The 21306-nt window shown below is 38.8% G+C and overlaps 1 protein-coding gene across 1 annotated transcript in view; it reads left to right on the top strand.

Moving 5' to 3' along the window:
• SEMA5A (semaphorin 5A) overlaps positions 1 to 21306 on the top strand; it is a gene marked incomplete at both ends in the record, with an annotated part of 362797 nt that overhangs the window by 208246 nt on the left and 133245 nt on the right. Inside the window, 4 exon segments of the mRNA XM_082015378.1 lie at positions 441 to 539; positions 1736 to 1949; positions 15145 to 15430; positions 18880 to 19015. Coding sequence (XP_081871504.1) covers positions 441 to 539; positions 1736 to 1949; positions 15145 to 15430; positions 18880 to 19015 — 735 coding nt within the window.

Raw genomic sequence — 21306 nt, 5'->3', positions numbered from 1 at the left:
CAAGAATTTTGTTTGTAGTGGTTGCAACATACTCATATTATTAACAACCTGTTCTTTCTCCTGTTTTCTTCCAAACTTCCTCCCTTGGCCTCATCTGTCTTTAAAAGCAGAATCTGACCTCTTGGGACAGCAGTGTATTATTTAAGGCAGCATCTATCACTTCAGATTTTAGCTAAACTTTTGAAATATACACTTAGAAGAAATCTTCAGTACTGCGGGGTTTTATTGTTACCCTATTAACTTCTCACAAAGACTGATGAATGCATGTATTGTAGTTAGGAGATCTGTGTATATCATGATTGCTAACACATCAGGTATGCTTAAGCCTTGTTCCCTCAAATTTTTATGTGTGGACACATAACCATGGAAAGCAAATCATAATTAGTCTTCCCTGTCCTGTGAAGTATCACTGAATGTAATCTTTCTTTTCTGCATGGCAGGAAGAATGCCAGAACTACATTCGAGTGCTTCTTGTTGGAGGCAACCATCTCTTTACCTGCGGAACCAACGCGTTCACTCCTATCTGCACCAATCGGACGGTATGAGTTAAATGTTTCGTCCCACAAGCTCAAGTCCCTGTTCCGAGCCAGCAGCTTAAAAAGCAGAGCGTGCTGTGGTTGGGTCCAGACTATTTGCGTATTGATGGGTGAACTGATGTGTAGAAGGCTATTTGGCTAGTGGCAGGCCAAGGAGGAGAGTTAATTGATGATCTCTTTTTGCAGTCTTTTCCTCAGCTATGGGAGAGAGCACAGCTATGAGCAGTTCGGTTCCTCCCACATGGCAATTTTCATGAACCTTAGGTATTTCTAAGACTTCTGCCACTCTGTCAAGTTTGGTTGGCATCAACTCGTTTAGTTATAATATGTAGTTGGGTAGCTGCATACTGTGTATGTGTAGTTCCGGAGAAGATGAGAGTACCTGTGTTAGTGATTTCTGACTGGCGAGAATGAGAAATCTGAGTTGAGAAAGTCTGTCATTCTGTTTCTGAAAAAAAACCCTAGTAGTAATTTATGTGTATCAGAGAAAGAAAGTCCATTAGGGATCAATAATAGTCATAATAAAAATAAAAATGTCACTGTTTGGACTAAGCTGGCTATGTATTTCAGGAGGGGAGAGGTGTTTAAATAGAAAGAATAGCTGTATCACCAAAAAACTCCTTGGCACATTTGTTGTATTTAAACATATTGTACCTTTATTTTGAAATAATATATTAACATCATACTGTGGTTTATGGCTGAAAGTGTTAGGGCTACTAAATCAGACGGATAGTTCTGCTGAACTGGAAAGCTCCATTTTATAAATCTCATTTTTCATGTGAGATTCTTTCCAAGAACACACCAGCAAATCAAATAATAGATTTTTTTTTTCATTGTCTGACGAATTGCTACAGTGAATACCTTGGTTGCTTCTGGTGATCAGATCTAGACATAATTAATTTTTGAGCCCCTTCTAATAGAAAACATTTTAAGCATGGCGCTAATGATTAACTTGCATGTTTTACATACCAAAGTGGCAAAAGTGAGATCAGACAACATTGCAGTAAAACTTTCTCTATGAGACAGTTTCAGATTCATGTAAAGGTCAGTTCATGTAGTTACATGTACTTACATGTACTGTTGTACAATACCAAAGCAGGTAACTGGTATTTGTGATAGGATTTTCCTCAGAGTGATGCAGCTTGGCTGAAATGATAATTTTCAGGTCATTTTAATCCCCTTTTCTTACTCTTTTACAGTTAAGTAACTTGACAGAGATACACGATCAAATCAGTGGCATGGCTCGTTGTCCTTACAGTCCTCAGCACAACTCCACTGCTCTTCTCACTTCCAGTGGGGAATTATATGCTGCTACAGCCATGGATTTTCCAGGAAGGGATCCTGCCATTTATCGCAGTCTGGGGGCCCTTCCTCCTCTCCGCACTGCCCAGTACAACTCCAAGTGGCTGAATGGTGAGTGCTGATGGACCATGAGACTCATCTTTTTTTAACCCATGTTCTCTGTATTCACAGTCTTGAAATTCCATTATGAGAATTTGAATGTTCTTGGAGTATTGTTTATCTCATTTTAAAACCATTTTGCATAATACATGTTTTTATTTTACTATTATAAGTATTATGGCATTTAATTAGTATAGTTGCAGTTTGTAGATGTGCACGTATATATTTTAAGTTACGTTTGCAGGCATAGAGATGAGCTGTACTGTATCTCTCAGGTGCGCTTACATGGTAAAGCTGAATCAGCCAAGAGCAGTAGCTTGCCTTGAGTGTTCTTTTATTGAGTTGCTCAAAAACCTGATGTAGAAAATAAACAGTTTAGAATGGGCTGCATTCTCCTGGCTTTCCTTGCAGGTGCCTCCAGGACAAACAGAAAAAGTTGTGCTTTCAAGCTGCTTAGGTGGCAGACTGACTTTTTTGATGCTTATTGTAGCCAAAGGATATGGACTAGTCTGCAAAACATATCATAAAATCGTGCTGCAGCAATGACTTCTGTGTCATGGATGTTAATTGCCTCATGAGGATTTCCAGCTGGGAGAAGCTGTTAACAGATAGGTATTCCTGAGCTGTAACAGGGACACTTGCCATTTTATGTGTTACAAAAACCCAGCAGATTCTTCTAAAATGAAAATTATTGTTCAACATAAAATGTGAAATTATGTATATTATAATGTACCCATGCTTGTCCCAGTAAAAAAAAAACATATTTTCATAATGCATGCTACGTGACACAACAGTAACCGTCAATCCGTATTCCCACAGTACTTTCATATTATGATGGGATTATTCTCATGTTTGAAATTAAGTACAAATATAAATCCTTCTAGCTTCAGAACATTAGGTCACCTGCAAGTAACAGACTTTATTTTGAATATTTCAGTTCTCATATAATCTGAATGCTGAACTGTGTGCATTTGCTTGCTGTATTTTTCTTGTACAAAGAAGCCATCAGAGGTAGCTTGGAGAAACTTGTGACCTTCTCTGAAGGTCATCTGATTTTAGAATATTAATTAACAAAAAAAAAACAAACTGCATGGAATGTAACAGAATTATAGCAGTGCACAAGAAATGTGAGAGGAAAAATTAACTCATTGTATAGATATCCCTGTTCAGGCACCTTTTGTCCACACAGCCATTGTATTGGAACTAATTGCTGTCTGTGCTGTACACGGGCACTTCTGTCAGAGGGAGAAGAATCTTCACACCGAATTTTCAGTTTAACTGGATATGTTTTATGCCAAAGGAGACACTAAAGTTCCCCCCAGACTCCTCTTAATCAGATTCACCGTATTTACATTTTGTCTGTTTAAAGCTTCAGCTGCACCTCTACATTCTCTGTTCGAGTTCATTCTTCTGCGTCAGAACTGTTCACAGCTAAGTTGCCAGGAAAGTGCGGCTTTTATCTTTGGGGAGGAGGAACAAGATGAGTTTTCTAATTGGAGCCAGTTCAAGCAAATCCAATAAAAGGCTGGAAGCAGCCCAGTTACCTATGTGAAAGGGAGGGGGAATGTCTTCTGGGGTAGCTAAGAATTGGGGATTCATCTGCTTGAGTTGGGGATTCATCTGCTTTTATGTCAATTTGCCTGCTCATATGTTACTCAGTGCCAAGAAACTGCATTAGTTTTTCAGTGCTTGGATGGAAGTGAAGATTTTGCTGCTTTCAGTGAGAAAGTAACACAGATAATCCTAAAAGTAAAGCATCAGCTGTAATGGAAACTTCTAGTCAATACCTGTTCAGCAACAGTAGCTGGCAGTTACTGTAATTCAGCCTTGTTGTAGGTGTGTATGTGCGTGCACATGTGTCTGTGAATGTTCCCAATTTAAAGTAAGTTTTTCTTTTACATACATGTTTCCCTTAGGGGTGCAATGTTTTTTCTCACTTAGGTTTTCTACTGTGCAAATCACATTGGACCAATTCAAACCATCTCTGGGGACGATGGTGGTACTCTAAAACACAACTGATTATCTTGGTCTGTCTGTTACTGCTACGCAGCAAAGACATTGTTGATTTTAATGGCTAGCACTCTTCTCGGTGCCTTCAGGGGTTTTCAGTGCCATCAGTCAGGCCAAAGGGACATGCCCATATGCTTAGGGATGCTTAAGTCTGCTGTCAGTGTTCACTGTAACTTGCGGTGAAGGATCTTGACATGGGAAACTCTGAATCTTCATCAGAGAAGAAACCTTGCTCCTAATCTTAATTGTTGGCAGGTCAGTAATCACAGAAGCTGTGACATAGTGTGGGAGGGGAAAACAGAGCTTATGTGTCACATGGATGGGGCGACATCCCATATACCATGCTGTGATTTCAGCTTCTGGCATCACAGATATGACAAATTTAAGTTGATGGCCTATCTGAGCTTCCCCATTCACTCTAGTTCAGAGGGAGTCATGTATTTATTACCAGGTCCTGCCTTATAGGCTTGACAGGTCTGGAAGCAATCCACATCAGTTGAATAGGTAAGTTAGCAGTTATTTTCAGCATATGTAACTGAGCATCATTCTGATCAGGTGCTTAACCTTAGTAGAGTATGGAGAAGTCAGTGAACTTGCATTTCTGTATTATAATTTTCTTGATGTACTCAAGACTCAGTTATCTGGGTGATGAAGAGTTTGGATAGCTTGGTTAAAAATACAAATTATTCAGGATATGTGTAAAAGTAACCTACAAGAATATACTGTGAGAGTATAACTGAACGGAAAAGGAAAGTTCAATGACCGCATGGTATGTGAAGCACAAAGATCTTGAGCAAGCACTGATCCAGAAAGGTAGATGGACAACACAGCAACACTGCCAACACAGAAATCCTATTGTTGACTGGAGCTAGTTATTGTGGAGCCGTCTTAGAGGGTCTCTGTGAATATGCTGTTTGTTCACCCACTAGACAACATGCTGACAATATTTGAGATTTGACTCCCTTGAATTTGTCTGTTTGGACAATTTTTAATGGCAGAAAGAACAGTTGGCCAAATGCTTCTTCGGTGGTGGAGGAAGGAAGCATCTGGAGGCAGTTACTGAACGTACTTTCTTTTAACATTAAGAGGAGTAATGTCTTCAGCTCTTGATCATCTCTGAATACAATCACCAGTTACCATTTTTTTACCTCAGAACTTTGCTCCTCTTTTATAAAAAGAAATTAATGCTTTGCTTATGGAGCCTATTTCTGTCTTCTGTGTGCTCCTATAGGCAACATTAAATGCAGCTGGCCTAAATGCAACGAGTACGTTTTTGACTACAGTCATCACCATGTAGAGATTCTGCTTGTCTCCATGAGGGGATGCTGTTGAAGGACCAGACTACCTTAGTGCTACTACACTACCCAATTCTACAGATTGGGTCACTCACAAAAAATGTATCATCTGACAGTGAAGAGACAGACCCCGTGTTATCCTTACCTTTCTTGCCAACCCTGTCAGTACTCTGTAACTCTGTCTCTATTCTCAGACAAGAGGAACATGATCACCCAGACAAGTTAACTACTGCTGCAAACCAGCACTCTCCCCATCCAGCAGCCCAGCTGGCTGCAGGATAGTAGACCTGAAACTGTGAAACAGAGAACCTACCTCTCCCTCTCATGATGTCCTGTTTTGGCCTTCTCTTGCCCATGTAGGGAAAAAAGTAATGCTTGGGGTTATTCATGAAAATATATATATGCACAAACAAATGAAGAAGGTAGAAAGGCTCCTTACCAGTAACTTACTCTTTAAGGTGTGTTGTTCTGCACCTACTCTCCTTTCTCTTTCTCTCTCAGTCTGTGCTCAAGCACTTCTATGTTTGAGAGAAACGATTTGAAGTAATACAGCACGCACTGAGGATTATGTCTAAAGCAGACAGCTCTTCCATTGATTTCTTCTCCTGACCAAAGCAATCAGCAAGACCTTGAGCTTCAGCCAACTGCTTAGGTCAGTAAAGGGCAGAATGTTGCTAGAATGTTTTAAAATTACCTTTGTGGTATTTCATAAAAAGAATAGTCTGCCTTAGCAGTCTGCTTTGGACATTATTAAATGATAGGAAATAAATAAAATCTTTCATTAAGAAAAAAAGTACACTTTGATCTACAGCTGGAATGAAGTTTGTTTGAGTCTCTTTAAGCTCTCAGGGTAACGTAAAGTGTAAATCATATCCAGAGTTGACTGTTACAGTGTGCTTCTAATTAGACTTTGCTTTAGAGTTGATCTGCAAAGTGCGGCAGGAGCAGAATTCATCATCATTTGCTCTAAAGGAAAGAATTAAATGGAATAGTTATATTTGCAGTTCACAAGCTGCAGTGGGTCCAGATTGGTGAGGAAAAGCCCCCACTGCTTAGGCGTAGAAACTTTTTCTGTAGTCCAACATTATAGTTAGTAAAGGTATTTCTCCTTTCAATTCACCTGCTCAGATCAGTCAATGTTTGATCTGATGCCTCAGTGTGAAAGTTTACCTTAATGTCTATTTGCTTCACTTAGCCAATAAAAGGGCAAAACAGATTAAAGAAAAAACTGAAATCCCAATCAATCCCTTTCTGTTTCGTCACATGGAGAAACACTGGGACATTTGGTTTCATCCTATGTCCGGATGCCTTTGCTTACAACTGCATGGGACTCCAATTATCTTGAAATACGTTGTGGTTGTTTTCTTTATCCCAAGACATACAACGATAGATGCTACCGGAACATGTTAAATAAATAAAAACTTTGTTCTAAATGTCAAGCCACTTCATCAGTGGGCAGACCATAGATGATTAAAATGTAATGTTACATCAAATGTAGCCCCAAAACAGAAAAAAACTAAACAAAATAAAATCTCCTACGGATTAGAAACCTTTCCAGCTGAGAAGAGTATAGGAATGTTTAGATTGTTCTGCTCTGCTGGTAGACATAATATTACCACTTTTCCTCTTGCTGCCTTAAGCATTTGCTTATTAGCTACTCTTAAAGTAGTTCTTCTATGATCACTTTCTTAAAAATGTTTGACTTAAAAGCTTATTATTCAGGTACTTTTAGTCTTCACAAGTAGCAGTAAAAGTAAAATTCTTACAAAGGTGTTTTGGTTAGTGGGGTTTAATACAGTTCTGAATCCATTCCTATTGTTGTTAGTGGACTTCTATTATAACTCTTGCTGCTGTAGCATATATGGAGAGAAATTATGACCTAAGAACAAAAATTAATCCTTTCATTTTTGCTTTTAAGGATTAATGGAAGTGGCTATAATAATTCAGGGTTATCCTTTTGTATTTCTGTTTTTTAATAAAAAGCCTTGTAATTACGTAGTGCAAGCTTTTTTAATTACATAATATTTTATGTAACACAAAACATAAAATGAGATGTGCAATTGGTCTTTAGCTTCAGATAAGACACCTGACTGAAAATATGCAAAGCACATGCTACTAGTTGTTGCTTATTTTGCAAGAAGATAAATAATTACTTTCCTCTGCTTGTGCTACCCATAAGGTTGATTCTGTTCGTGTGGTGTTATCCTTTTTTTCCAGTATCCTAAAATGGGAGGGAAGTGCCTGCTGGTTTTGAAACCCATCCTTAGGCTTCTTCACTGGAGCTGCTACTAGAGGAAAAATTTGAGCAGTTCTGCTGTGTTTTTCCTTTCAAAGCTGTACATCCTCTCCCAGGTGGCAATGACAGAGTAGGAGAGCAGTAAGTTGATGCGAGATGGAGGTGCGTTCCCTGACCTCCTTTCTCCAGTGCCAGATTAAGTTTTCACAAAACACCTTCATAGCATTTCCTCACCCGTCTAAAACAGTAGAGACAGGCAGCACTTCCCATGAAGATGGGATGTTTTTTCAGAAGAAGAAAAAAAGAATCTTCCCTAGGTAAAACAGCAAGGTCCACGTTCCATTTATGAAAAGACTATGAGAAAGACTATGAGGCTACTGAGGACAGAGCCTGTTCTTTTATATCTCATCTAGCCTGCTCATGTCAGGTGCCAATCGTAGAGGCTGAACAAGGAAGGAAGAAAGGCACCCCTGCAAGCAGATCATCTGTGTCCAGCTGCGGAGAGGTGTGAGAGGAGCATCAGCCTCATTAATGCTGCAGAAAACTATAATACACAGTGAGCCTGAGAGAATGAAAGAGCTTAAAAGTGAAATACATCTCAAACAGGGGAAGGTGGAAAAATGGATGAATTTCAGGGAATATGAATACACGAAAAGCAGCATTCACCAAAGAAAGGAGAACAGAAATATTGGAGGCAGAGATGGAATTCCGGTAGCAGACATACCAAGCCTTAAGGTGAAAGAGAAAGGGGGTGATTATGAAAGTGAACTCTGTTTTCCTTTCTGTTATGGGGGGCGGGGGGGAAGAGGAGCTTCAGACCCTTTGATTGTCTCCCTCCCTGCAAAACTAGATCAGAGAAAAAAAAATAAATGGCAATCCAGATGTTTGGAGATAAATGGGTAAGCCATCATAATTGTGTTTTCTTTTCATACCTGGTGGTGGGCACAATCTGCTGAAAGCAAGCTAGGGGTTTTTTTTGTTCTTGGGTATGTGGAATTCTGGGTTCAGAGTTTTAAGTAACTGTCCTAGTTTCGACTGGGATAGAGTCTATTTTCTCCCTAATAGCTGGTACAGTGCTGTGTTTTGGATTTGGTATGAGAATAATGTTGATAACACACTGATGTTTTTGGTTGTTGCTAAGTAATTACAGTGCTTATACTCAGTCAAGGACTTTTCAGCTTCCCATGCTCTGCCAGTGGGGAGGTGCACAAGAAGCTGGGAGGGGGCACGGCCAGGACAGCTGATCAGAACTGGCCAAAGAGATATTCCCTACCATGTAATGTCATGCCCAGTACATAAAATGGAGTTGGCCGAAGGGCAGGAATAGCTGCTCGGGGACAGGCTATCAATCACCGGGTGGTGAGCCATTGCTGCACTGGGCATCACTTGGTTTTGTATATTCCATTATGATGATGATTATTATTTCCTCTTCCTTTGCTGTCCTATTAAACTGTTACTATCTCAAGCCACAAGGTTTTTTTCTGATTCTCTCCTCCATTCCACCTGGGAGGGGAGGCAAGAGAGTACCTGCATGGTGCTTAGCTGCTGGCTGGGGCTAAACCACGACAGTAACCATCCAAACTTCTGCATCTTTTGATAGATCCCTATAGCCCAAACCTCTAGAGGTTCTGAGTGAATTATGGTAGTCTTCTATATTTTTGATATAGACCTCACCCTCCTGCCTGCTCCCTCTGCAATATACTGCTATGCAAGGTGTCTATCCAGTGAATATAGGTGATGCAAACTCCAGATGGGACTCTCAAGGACTTGAGTAGATATTAGATCAGAGTAGAGAATGGTTTCTGTCACTAAGTTTGTCACCGGCAAATTTGCATCAGCAAAATGATGTAATAAATTGCAAAATATTATTCCATGTAAGAACACTTTACCTTGAAAGTAAAGGAGATTTATTTGAAATAAAGAATAGGCAATAAACCAAGGGTTTTTGTAATACCATATTTGAAAACTAGTTTTCAAAAAAGAAATAATTGCATTTCAGGATTTATTAGAGTACATCAGTAAAATGTAATGTCTAATGAGTGCATCCACTTTTATGTTTATATGGAATTATATTATAAAATCTATCAGCAATATGAGAGAAGATTGGAAAAAATGTCTGGCATACAAAATTTTAGTGTATTTTGTAGTCCTTTCTCTTCCATACCCATAAAGTCTTCAATTTAGCAAAAGGAAAAGTATATAAAAGGAATCATGAAGAGCTGAGGCCTTGCAGAAGAAATAGTGGTCAAAATACACTGGTAGCCAGCTATGCTATGACAAATTAGCATTTTAAGCATGTGTCCTAGATAATTATGAAACACAGAGGAAAAATAGCTCTTACTAAACAATAATTTCTGCCAGTTTTATACCAGGTCTTAACGTTTTAAAGTTAAATGCTGAGCGTGGATATAACTGTGAGGACTAGGAGTTATGTATTACTTTTAAGATGTTTAACGGTGTTGGAAAGTGTTACTCTAGGATTAAGATTTGTCCTTAAACCTTCATCAGCAGTGATGCTTTGGTCAGCCTAATACAAGATCTATACTGTTTTCCGACAGTTGCAGAGGGCTACACTAAATGAATACACTTAAGAATTACACAGGGATGGCAAAAGGCAAATAGGAAATGGACTTCATTAATTATGTCAGTACAGTGAAAGAAAATAGAATAGACTGGCACATTTGGAGCTTAAATTCTTTCTGTTATTTTAAGCTTCCCTTCTGGAGACCATTTCTCACCAGAGGGTGAACCTTATTAAAAAGAAACTCAAAGGCATCTTCCTAGAATTTAATGCCATTAAGTATTTGGCTGAATACAAATACTTGGAAGAAATAGGTCTTTAGAGGCCAACAGTATGAGGATGTGATTCATTGATCTAGTGAGTCAATGAACAAGCTCCAGACGGATGTTGTTCAGTATTAGACCAGTTTCTGGACTTCTAAGATTTTGAATATATTCTACATGCATATATCTATGTGTGTGTCTTATTTTGTGTGTATATATAATCTGATCTGTATCTAGATCTGACAGACTTCTAATTTTAGCTTTCTTTTCACCTTTCTGGAGCTAATTTCACTTTTGAGTGGGTCTCTGGATGCACCACACTTGAGATGTGAATGGTCACTTCTCACGGGGACAGTCAGTGGAAATTACAGCTCGCTCTTGCTCAGAGTTGGCTTTGGACCTTATAAACCTTAAGGTTAATGGCTGTTAGAAAGACAGACAGATCATTCCCTGTCATCTGGTTCACTCTGTAAACAGTAGCATCTTCTAACTAGGTAAATTAAGTCATATTAGTCTACTTCAGAGGGTGTGGAGTTTTAAAGAGTAAAGAGCACAAGCCAACTTCCGTGTTCCAAAGGTCAGGAAGCAAGGCCAGGACTACCTTAGGTGTTCTCATGGACTTCTCCCAGGCTCCTGTGCTCTTCCCAGAGAAAGTTTCTGTACAGTTCCTCTTAGCCTTTTATACACTTAGACTACATCTACACCACTAAATAAAAAAGGTCCAGGGAATAAGCTTACGCACAACATCCTTGGTCATCATATTGCTTAATTGTTGGCTCACTTCCCAGCCTTGTTTTGGACCACTCCAGCTTTGCACTCCTGAATCCCCCGGTCTATCCGTATGCCGCGTCCCAGGGCGTGCAGCACGCCCTTGCTTTCACACTAGGAGAATGCTGTTCTCTGGGGTGCAGCATCCGCATGTGCTGCGTGGCAGAGCTGCAGCCAGTCCCTACGGGAGCAGTCAGTGCTGTCAGCATCAAGGTGTAGCCGGACTGGCAGTGAGTATGGGCTTGGTCTCTTGGGTCTCTGAGTTCCCTGGGCAGGTGGAAAGGGAGAATAATCTAAAGGGAGGCATTGTCTCTTCCTAGTAAGTGCCTTCTCATTAAGAACAGAGACCGTGCTCCTGGGAAAATGTAGGATCATCTCCAACCTTTAGAAAAACAATTAGATTATTTCACATTGAAGCCCTGTCTTGACTTTGTATGGTTCCATCATCTTTTTTGCAATAATTTAGAAGAATCTGTAGGGAAATGTCCTTGCAGTACAGTTGTGCTGCTTTATGAAGGAAGCCGTAGAGATTCCCAGGCTTTGTGCTGAGTAAGCAAGCTTCAGAAATAGCACACTACAGTGTGTTTGCCCAGAGGCAGCACTTTAGATTGGATATTAGGAAAAATTTCTTCACTGAGAGAGTGGTCAGGCATTGGAACAGGCTGCCCAGGGAGGTGATGGAGTCGCCATCTCTGGAAGCGTTCAAAAAACGTGTGGATGTGGCGCTTCAAGACATGGTTTAGGGAACATGGTGGCGCTGGATTAATGGTTGGACTTGATGATCTTGAAGGTCCTTTCCAAACTTAGTGATTCTGTGTGTGTGTGTGTGTAACTAGCCATCTAGTGCTTTCAGTGCTTGAGCTTGTAGCACTGCTCCATGTTGTACGCTGGAGATCTTTGTCGTGTCACATTGACAAACTCATTTTCTTGCTTTCCTGATTCCATTGGTTCTATTTAATTTGGGAAAGTCTAGTCAGCCTGACGCATCCATAAATTGAATATATAAAAACCTATAAAGGTCATATACAATACTCGTGACTTATTACAGGTTGACATTGTCATGTAAATCCATACTAGCTGTATCCTGTCACATACCAGAATCCTTGCACTTGTGGTGGTGATCTAATAATTCACAAATGAGATGCGTTTACCCTTCCAGAACTATTTGCAAATTCAGCAGGAAACAAGAGAGTCACTTCATTTGCTGAACTAGAAACTTTTATGGGAAGGCCTCTGTGTCAACAAATAGCAGTTCGCAGCACATTGTTTGGAAACGTATGAACTAATTTTTCCTAGACAGGAATCTCCTTTTTCCTTTGAAGCTTTTAATTGATTCAGTTCACTTTTCCCAAAGAGAAAATGAAATAAATAAAGTCTGACATGATAATCCCTCCATATCCACAGAATTCCCCAAGGTAGCTCTGAGATTATTACATTTCATGAAAGTGAAAACAGTTTTCACAAGTTTCAACAGCAGGTCACATTTTCATCAGTTCATAATCAGTAAAGTCGATGCACAAGTGTTTGCAGATATATATATTGTTTCTCAGGTTTCAATCCATGAAAATGAGTACTAGTGTTTGTTTACACATTATGATTTACACATATGATTATCAGTGCAACTTTAAAATATTGTGTCTTGAAACACTGACATGGATTTTTCAAGAACCCTAACAATATTCTGAATGCATTTCATATGATTTTTATTCTTAGAATTCATGAAGATTTTATTTGTAGTTCATTATTCTCCACACTTTGAGTGCTTTCAGTAGTGTTTTTGGCTCTGCAGTGAGATCCTATTGTGCCAATGTAAAGACCCTTTTACATCGGTGGACCTCCTGCAAGAAGCAGCATCATCAGGCCTCATTGCAAGGCAGGGCCTCTGTGTTTAATGGTTGTACAGGATGTTTTTATGGGTGGATCAAATTGATGTTGAGTATTTGCACAGTAAGTAGAGTCTTTTTACATCAGTCGAGGTATTTTTGAGATAACTTCAATGAGTAAGCAGGGTTCTAGGCTACAAAAAATCAAATGCCTGGCTGGAAAACTTTACTTTTTCATGCTGTTTCAGGTGGATTGTTTTTCTTAATGTCTACCTTTAGTGGATATTTCTTTAAGTGAGACCTGACCTTAATAAAGTGGACAAGTAGCCCAAGTTCCACTCAGACTAGTGAATGATTTTTCTTTCCCCCACAGACAGTAGTTCCTTCCATGAGCATAAAAACAATTTTAAAGTATATTGCGTAGAGTGAGGAAAGAAAGTACATTACAGATTAAGAGAAATAATAGCTAGGTGTGGTATGGATATAAATTGAACTTGAATGAGGTACAGCGTATGGTTTGGGTTTTTTTTTTAGTTAGCCTGGTATTCCGAAGACAACTTTATTTCTAGTATGCTTTAGGTAAATAAATACAAGTTTTTTTTCTATAGAGCTGAAAACACTGATATGTGTTGAGAATGAATGAAACAAGATTGGACTTTATGATAAGAAAAAACTTGGAAGTTTTTTTCATAAAAAATGAAATCATGTGGAATGAAGATACGAGGTTCTAACAGGGAAAACATTACTAATGTATATTGTCAATCCAGCTGTACCTTTATTACTATCACAAGTCCTGTCAAACTACTTTGTTTTGTCTTTTTTTTTTTAAGACACAAATGCACTTGTACTATGTCGTTTATGAGAGCTCAGGATACCAAGTTTTCCTCAAAAATGTGTGGTTGCTATCTTCCAGCAAAACACCTGTGCAGATATGAGTGTGGGAAAAATGTGGTGTGTTCCAGACTAATCTCAAGGAAGTGCTTAATACAATAATTAGTGAAAGTTACAGGGAGAAGCGAGAGAGCTGTTGTATCTGCTCAGCTTCAAATATCCCAGGCAGCTGATGACCATTGCTGCCAAAAAAACCTTCCCTAGAGACTCTTTGCACAGCAGATAGGGAGGGAAGCAGCACAAGTAAGCTGGGAGCTGGAGTCTTTGGAGAAGAGTTGTCTGACAGAGTTTGGACTGCTGCATGGAAATGCCAGCTTGCTTGCCTTTCTAGTTCCCCTCAAAAGTTTTGTCAGGTTTCAGATGTTCCTGCAAAATGCTTAGATTCAATTACAGCAGCTTTTTTCAATACAGTAGTACTGTCAAGAAATGTTCACCTGTTAAATTTCTTTGGAGTGTTTCCTTACAGTCGATGTTTTTAAAACAGTTTTGTTTGTTTCTTTGTTTTCCCACTTTAGAATAAAATTTGGGAATGAAAACAAAAATTTTGCTTGCTTCTCAGGGGTACCAGTGTTCTATAATGGTTCCTTACACAATGAAATCTGTGTATCAAATTTGTCTTTCCTTTCAGAAATAATCATGTTGTCAATCTCTCTTAAGGTCATGGACTCTCCTCAGTTCTAGTAATCCTTATGGGAAATGGGCCACATGTTTATTGTCTTTGGCATCCACTGATTCCTTGTGAGAAATATTGCCATCTGTTGTTTTCTAGATTATTTTTTAATATATTCTCTAATTTCTCCTGCGTCACTGTCAGTTTCTTTGATCAGTTTTTTTAAAAAAAAAAAGGAAAAAAACATTGTAATACTATCAAACGCTTTAAGCAAGAGAGAGCTGAAATGCAGTTATATTACCATCAAATGTTCTTATGTAGAGTTCTCTTTCTTTTCATTACAGCCTCTGAGCACATTCTTAGTCATGCTCGGCTACCATCCGTTATTCTGCTAATCTGTAATAATGGCATGGTGGCAAAGCAGAAGCAGAGTTAACACAACAGATAAAGCAATTACATTGTAAAAATACACTATGTCTGTGTGTGGAGAAGAAAAACTCAGTGATGCTTTTGATGGTAGAATGCAGTGAGCTGGACCAGGGCTGCCCAGCACAGTCATGTGCAATAGACACCCAGAGCACAGAGTCTGTCAGGCCCTGTTCATGTAGCTCATAATCCTGGATGGACATGAGCCGGCCTTCTCAGATGCCATGGGGCTAATTCCCTGCAAGGATAATAAAAGGTGTGTTTGTCTAAATCTAATGCTTGAAGATATATCGAACTACCATGTTAATATGAGTGGATATACCACAAGAAGGTGATGAATAATCTTTTCTTCTATTATTTTCAGAGCCAAATTTTGTGTCATCTTATGACATTGGGAACTTTACCTACTTCTTCTTCCGGGAGAATGCGGTGGAACATGACTGTGGAAAAACAGTCTTCTCTCGTGCTGCTCGGGTGTGCAAAAACGATATCGGTGGCAAGTTTGTGCTGGAGGATACCTGGACTACCTTCATGAAAGCTCGGCTGAACTGCTCTCGCCCTGGAGAAATTCCATTTTACTATAATGAACTACAGAGCACTTTCTTCCTGCCAGAATTGGACTTGATCTATGGGATTTTTACCACTAATGTGTAAGTAAATTCCATGATGTATTTTACTTTCTTGCTATTTGTGACAGTAAAAACTAAAGCTTCTAAGCTACTGTCTTCTGCATACGCCAAGTAAACATCATAAATTCAAACTACTGTTTTGCCCAATCCACTTTTCTCTTGTGAAGAAGTGTCAGTTCCAAATGCTTTCCACATGAATTGTTGAGGGCATATGAAGGAAGGAAGAATTATTAATATTTCCTTATGGTGGGGAGACAGTTGTGTTTAAAACTATTCAGTCATCTTTTTCATACATTCTTATAAAGACATTTTTTATTTTGCACACTGTTGTAATTCATAAATAAATTATGTATTTATGAAATAAGTATTTTATAGTTGTAATGTGACATGATCATGAATCTGACATCATGTAATTTGGCTGTGTCAGGAAGAGCTCACCTTACCCAAAAGAGCACAAGAGGTGCTCTTATGTATTTTAAATTAGTTCAAACATATACTCATGTGAGTTTGATGGTCAAACCAAGAATGTAATCTAATTTTAACTGACCCTGTGATATCAACTAGGTAAAATTAAAAAATGTGCAGTTTGGTCTTAAAAATTAGCATTTGTTAAATATTAAAACACTGGCTGGACATAAAAGCTCCCTAGACTCTGAGTTTGATATCAAGGGTTGCTTACTCTTAGGGAAAAAAGAGACATTCATCTCAGAAATATCCTTTGTTACTTTAAACATGGTAATTGAAGTTCATACATTGCTCGGCAGCCCATGCATTATGGCTGTGCAGCCCAGTGTTCGGACCGCTGGAACAGAGCTTCAGGTTTTCATTTCTAATTCTCTTACCTGCTTGCAGTTTCTTGCTCTGTAAGTCAGTTTTGCCTAGAATTTGAAAAGGTATTTGGGCACCTAAACCGTAGATCAGTGCCCCTTACTACTGCTGTAAACACTTGGATACCTACCTTCTGTAAATATCCATTAACCAGGTAGAAACAGTCAGAAATGAATGCCAACAAATTATGATCCTGAAGTGTTTTAGACAGTGAGCACAAATTTGAGCTTAAGCTAGTTTCTTACGCTTTTGGTACAGTCCTTTATTAACGCATCTAGGCATCTTCCAGACTCAGACTAGCTCCTGGGCCAGCATCTCAGGCTGTGAGCATGACTAGTGAGAGGCTGCTTGCACCAGGCTGTGACAATTCCTGACTTGTGACATCGGATGATGAGCTTAACCCTGGTCCTGCAATGGAGTAATGTAGTGAATCTAAATGCTGCTTTTTTAAAAGAGAACAGTAGAAACTTTGGGACTGATGGGGATACGAAAATTTGATGTTGTTTTCAACAGTAATTTTAATTTCATTGGTCTGTTTGACTAGCTCGTTTGAATCTTAGAAGACAGGTATTTCTCAAGTGGTATGTTCATACACTGATCTTTTGTGAGAAGTCAAAATAGCCTTGGCACGCTCCTGCCACAGAAGGACCAACCGGAGGAATTATGCTGCAGAAAATCCACAGGTCTTTGGCCATGGAAGGGGAACAATGCTGTTCTCTCAGAAGGGCTGTCCTGAGAATTTGGGGAATGGTGGAGTTTCCTGTGCTACAAATTCCTCAGTTTCTGAGGTTACATAAGGGTATCAGGGCTGCCATCAGCACACCTTGGCTGTTCTGAAAATGACACATGAAAGTAGGCAATATTTGAAACCTTGCTGCTACTTCCCTCTTCCCCAGTATCTCAGCATTCTGCCTTGTCCAACAGAGATGGACTATTCAAAGAGCAATTACAAGTGGGATTTTTTGATAGCTCCATTTAAATTATATTTGTTCATGCCATCAGAAATTGTAACTAAATTTTTGGACATTGTTGAAATATTGTAGAGTCAGGATTACTTCCCCATGTTGAATGCCTGTTCACAACTACCTGCAAAACCCGTATGATCCACCTTTCAGCCCTGCAACCACACAGTGGAGAAGCACTAGGGTTTCCCATGATGGGGAACAACATATTCCAAGAGCATCAGATATCACTGAACCACATTCAGTATTTTTCAATCTCAATATCTTCAGAACTGCAATGTTTTTATTGTACCCTACTGCTTCTTTTAATATACTGTGAATCATTTTGTGGGGAAAAAAATGAAGCATTTCTGTTAATAAAGACTGAGTAATAGCAAAACCTGCACCCTTTATGTATGGTTGACTGTTAAGTCCACTATAGGCACTGCTTCATAATGAAGTTGATTTTGTTTCCTTCAGACCATCCAAAAATCTCTAAGCATGAGTCTGATGTCCTTTAAGGACTTCAGGAAATTCAAGAAGACATTGGTGTGGTTAATAATATTAGTGGGATGCATTTAGTGATAGATTATATAGGTGAGGAATTATCAAATCCAATGATAACTGATTATGCAGAAATTGTTAGCATGAAACTTCAAGATCTGGGATTTCTTTGAAATAAGAGTGACAAGGATAAGACAGCAAATTGCTCTTTTGTCCTGCTATTAAATCCATATATCCTAACTCTTTTTTTTCAATTGTTGGTACATTTGGTCCACTGGGGTTATTTTTTCTTGCCATCATTTTGGAGTTTCTATAGTAGGCTTTCTTAAGCCTTATGTAAATTACAGGCTAAGTTTAAAAAAAGAAAAAAGAAAAAAAAAAACAGAAAAAAAAATTCTATGAGGATCAATTGTCAGCAGTTTTACCTGCAGTGGAAATTTGTGCAACTGCCACCTTCATTACCTATCCCTTTTATCTCAAATTGTGGAAAAGAAAAATGCGGTTTTCCATATTATGAGCTCTCATAGTCACTGGATTATATTGTTTATACTCTTCAGAATTACTTTATTGTCATGTATATCACATTTTTAACACAAGAACAGGAAATTGTATGTATTGCCTGGCTGCTGTTTATTCTTCCAATGGATATCTTGTAAAGCCGTCCAAGTTGTTTTCTGTTGATGGGTTTCTGGAACTTGCATTCTTATTGCTTTACAACATCTCTTGTTAGATGGGATTTTTGTGGAGGTATCTTACCGAGGGATTTCATGGGGTCCAGAGACATATCGTATGTTGAAAATCCTTACTTCTGTTATGCTGCCATTGGTTGTATAGAAAAAACATTAATGACCCCTGAGAATAATCTCATCCTGAACTTTGTAACAAGAAGAAGGGTGTCCCTGATGCATGTGATTCTGTTGTGGAAGTATGGCCATGTGGTATTAGAGCAGTAGAAGGTAGGAAGTTCTGAGTTTCTCCCACACCAGCTACTTGGCAAGTCTGACAAAAATTTTAAATCCAATGTCCATGCCTCAATCAGCACATTATATATCATTATCTTGAGGTATCATCTCCTGGCTGATCATATCTGCTTTGTTAATTACTTGAAGTATTGGATAATTATTTTTTTAATGTATTTTTCATCAAATGGACTTCTTAATGTTGTTACTTAGGTTAATATTTATATTTCTTTTGCAGGAACAGCATAGCAGCCTCAGCAGTTTGTGTTTTCAACTTGAGTGCCATAACTCAGGCCTTTAATGGACCATTCAAATACCAGGAAAATTCTCGCTCTGCTTGGCTTCCATATCCCAATCCTAACCCTAATTTTCAGGTACAGATATGTGGGAGAAGGACAATAGTTCACATGACCTTTTTTTCAAAGTGCTGTATGGTTCACAGTTAATAAGTCCAGTTTTGCAGTATGTTGTAGCCTAAGACCTTAAAAAAATTATAACAAAAAACCCCCAACAACTTAAGATATCCCCTTTTTTCAGCATACTTAATTTTATCCTTCCACAAAATAATTTGAGTTGAAAAGCAGATGTGCTTTGAAGGGTAGGAGAACAAATCTTTAACTTCAATCTTCTGTCAAAATGAAACGTTATAGTTTCCTGTCAAGGTGACATTAATTCCTGGCTGAAGTATGATCAAACCGCTATTCTCTTTTACATCGTATTTGTACTATTAGAACCTGAAAAATGAACATAGTTTGACAGAAAATGAAAAGAAGGAGTGGTCAGGGGTTTGTACGTTTTCCTGTGCAAGGTGGTCCACACTCCCTGAAGAGTCCGATTAAAAGATTCTGTGATGTGGTGTGCCCCTCGTTTGAACTTGTCAGCCTCAGAGGGTGTAATAATCTGCAGTTGGCTGACAGCATAAAGCTAATTAGTCCAAAGTGGGTCACTCAGTGAAACTTTCTGCAAAAAGAAAAGGGTATTTCAGGTAAGCACATACGTATTGTTTTCTTCTTTGGCATAGTCACCACTCCTACTAGGACAATTTTAGTGAGTGTGATTCTAGCAAGGGAAAACAGCATTAATTTAGTGATTAACAATAGCTTTTCACCAAGATACTTAATTGTATTCACCTTTATCCACCTTTCAGCCTCCCTTAATCTCAATGCAATTTCACGAGTTCAGTGCTGCTGCTCTTAACAGCCTTCCCTGTCTTCTTGTAAGGATCATGACATCTTTGCAAGCATGAAACAGAATCACCCATTGAGGATTGTAGGTAGTTTTAATTACTTCCTGATCTGTGCAAACAAAGGAAAATAAGGCACGGAATTTTCTCTGAATTACAGGCCAGAGCCACAATTACCTTTCCTAAATAATATGTTTGGCATTAGCCCCAAGTGACAAGACACCATTTAAGTAAATCATATTGCAGAAGTGGGCTATATTTGTATATAGTTTTTTACACATTGTAGAAATACTTGTATTGTCAAAATAGTGATAGTAAGAGGGTCTAAGTGAGGCTAAATTTTTGAAGGAGAAAGCCTGAAGAAAGGCTTTTATGTAAAAATGTTCCTTCTGACTAGGTGAGGAAGACCAGTAAGAGTTATTAAGCTCTCCCTACAAACCTTGTGTTAATGTAGTGATAATTATTGTGAGAACACCCCCTACAGAACGGTACATACAAAGATGACAGCCTGATGGCTGTGTAAAAATGGTTTAAGTCTCTACTGTACTGTCAGTGCTCATCTCTAAATCCCAGTCAAGACTGAGGTGTTGGAAGAAATTTCTTGCTTGAGTAGTCTGTCTGATTTTAGTATGGCTGGTACTTCATCAAATTTACAAGAACAGTGACAACAGTTGTATCGTATCTCATTGAGCAACAGTTTTGCAGGCCAGCACTAGTATTGAAAGCTGTAAAGTGGCCATTTACAACACAGTATTGAAGCAAATTGACATCAACGGATCTTTAGGTATCATTAGTGATGTCAAACTTCTGTTCTTCTGCAGGTGCTATCTGTTATTCTGTTGAATTTTCTGTCAGATTTCTGGCTCGGTAACTGCAGCACTGGTGGATACCAGAAGCTAGTCTAATGCTTAGAGCTAGGTGTAACCACTTTCTGTGACTTGATGGTGCTTTAGAGTACGTACTGCATATAGATGGGATACATCCATTGGCTGAGTCACTGGTTTCCTTGCCGGAAAGGACTTTCGTTTTGTAGACTGCTTATGATAAGATATCAGAAGTTCTGTTTGTGTAGTCTCGGAAGTAGATTTATCCTCAGAGTATTCACCTACTCAGCAATAACAGACAGAAGTATGTGATTTGAAGGAAGATGCTGCTGTGTAGTGATAGTTACATCAGACATTCTATTTCCAAGACTGGATTGTATTAATGAAATATTTTCCAGATTAGAATACTATTGGAGTCCTAGTTTTGAGGAACACTGCTTTACTCCAGAGGTTGTTGCTTTTCTCTTTACACAGGACAACTTCCATTGTAAGACCAAGGACCATATGTATTTTAGCGTACTATGAATGTTCCAGCTGGAATCTTTCCTGCTTGATAGATTCAGAGAAATTCTTCTTTGGCGTGGTTTATTTTTTTCACTGGCCTGACTTGCAGGGTGCTCACAGAGCAAGTAATTGTTTTCTGCCAGTTGCTTAAGTG

The sequence above is a fragment of the Phaethon aethereus genome, assembly GCF_964289735.1.
Source record: "Phaethon aethereus genome assembly, chromosome: 2".
Classification (NCBI taxonomy): domain Eukaryota; kingdom Metazoa; phylum Chordata; class Aves; order Phaethontiformes; family Phaethontidae; genus Phaethon; species Phaethon aethereus.
Note: the sequence above shows the minus strand (reverse complement) of the source record. Positions and strands in the feature narration are given on the sequence as shown.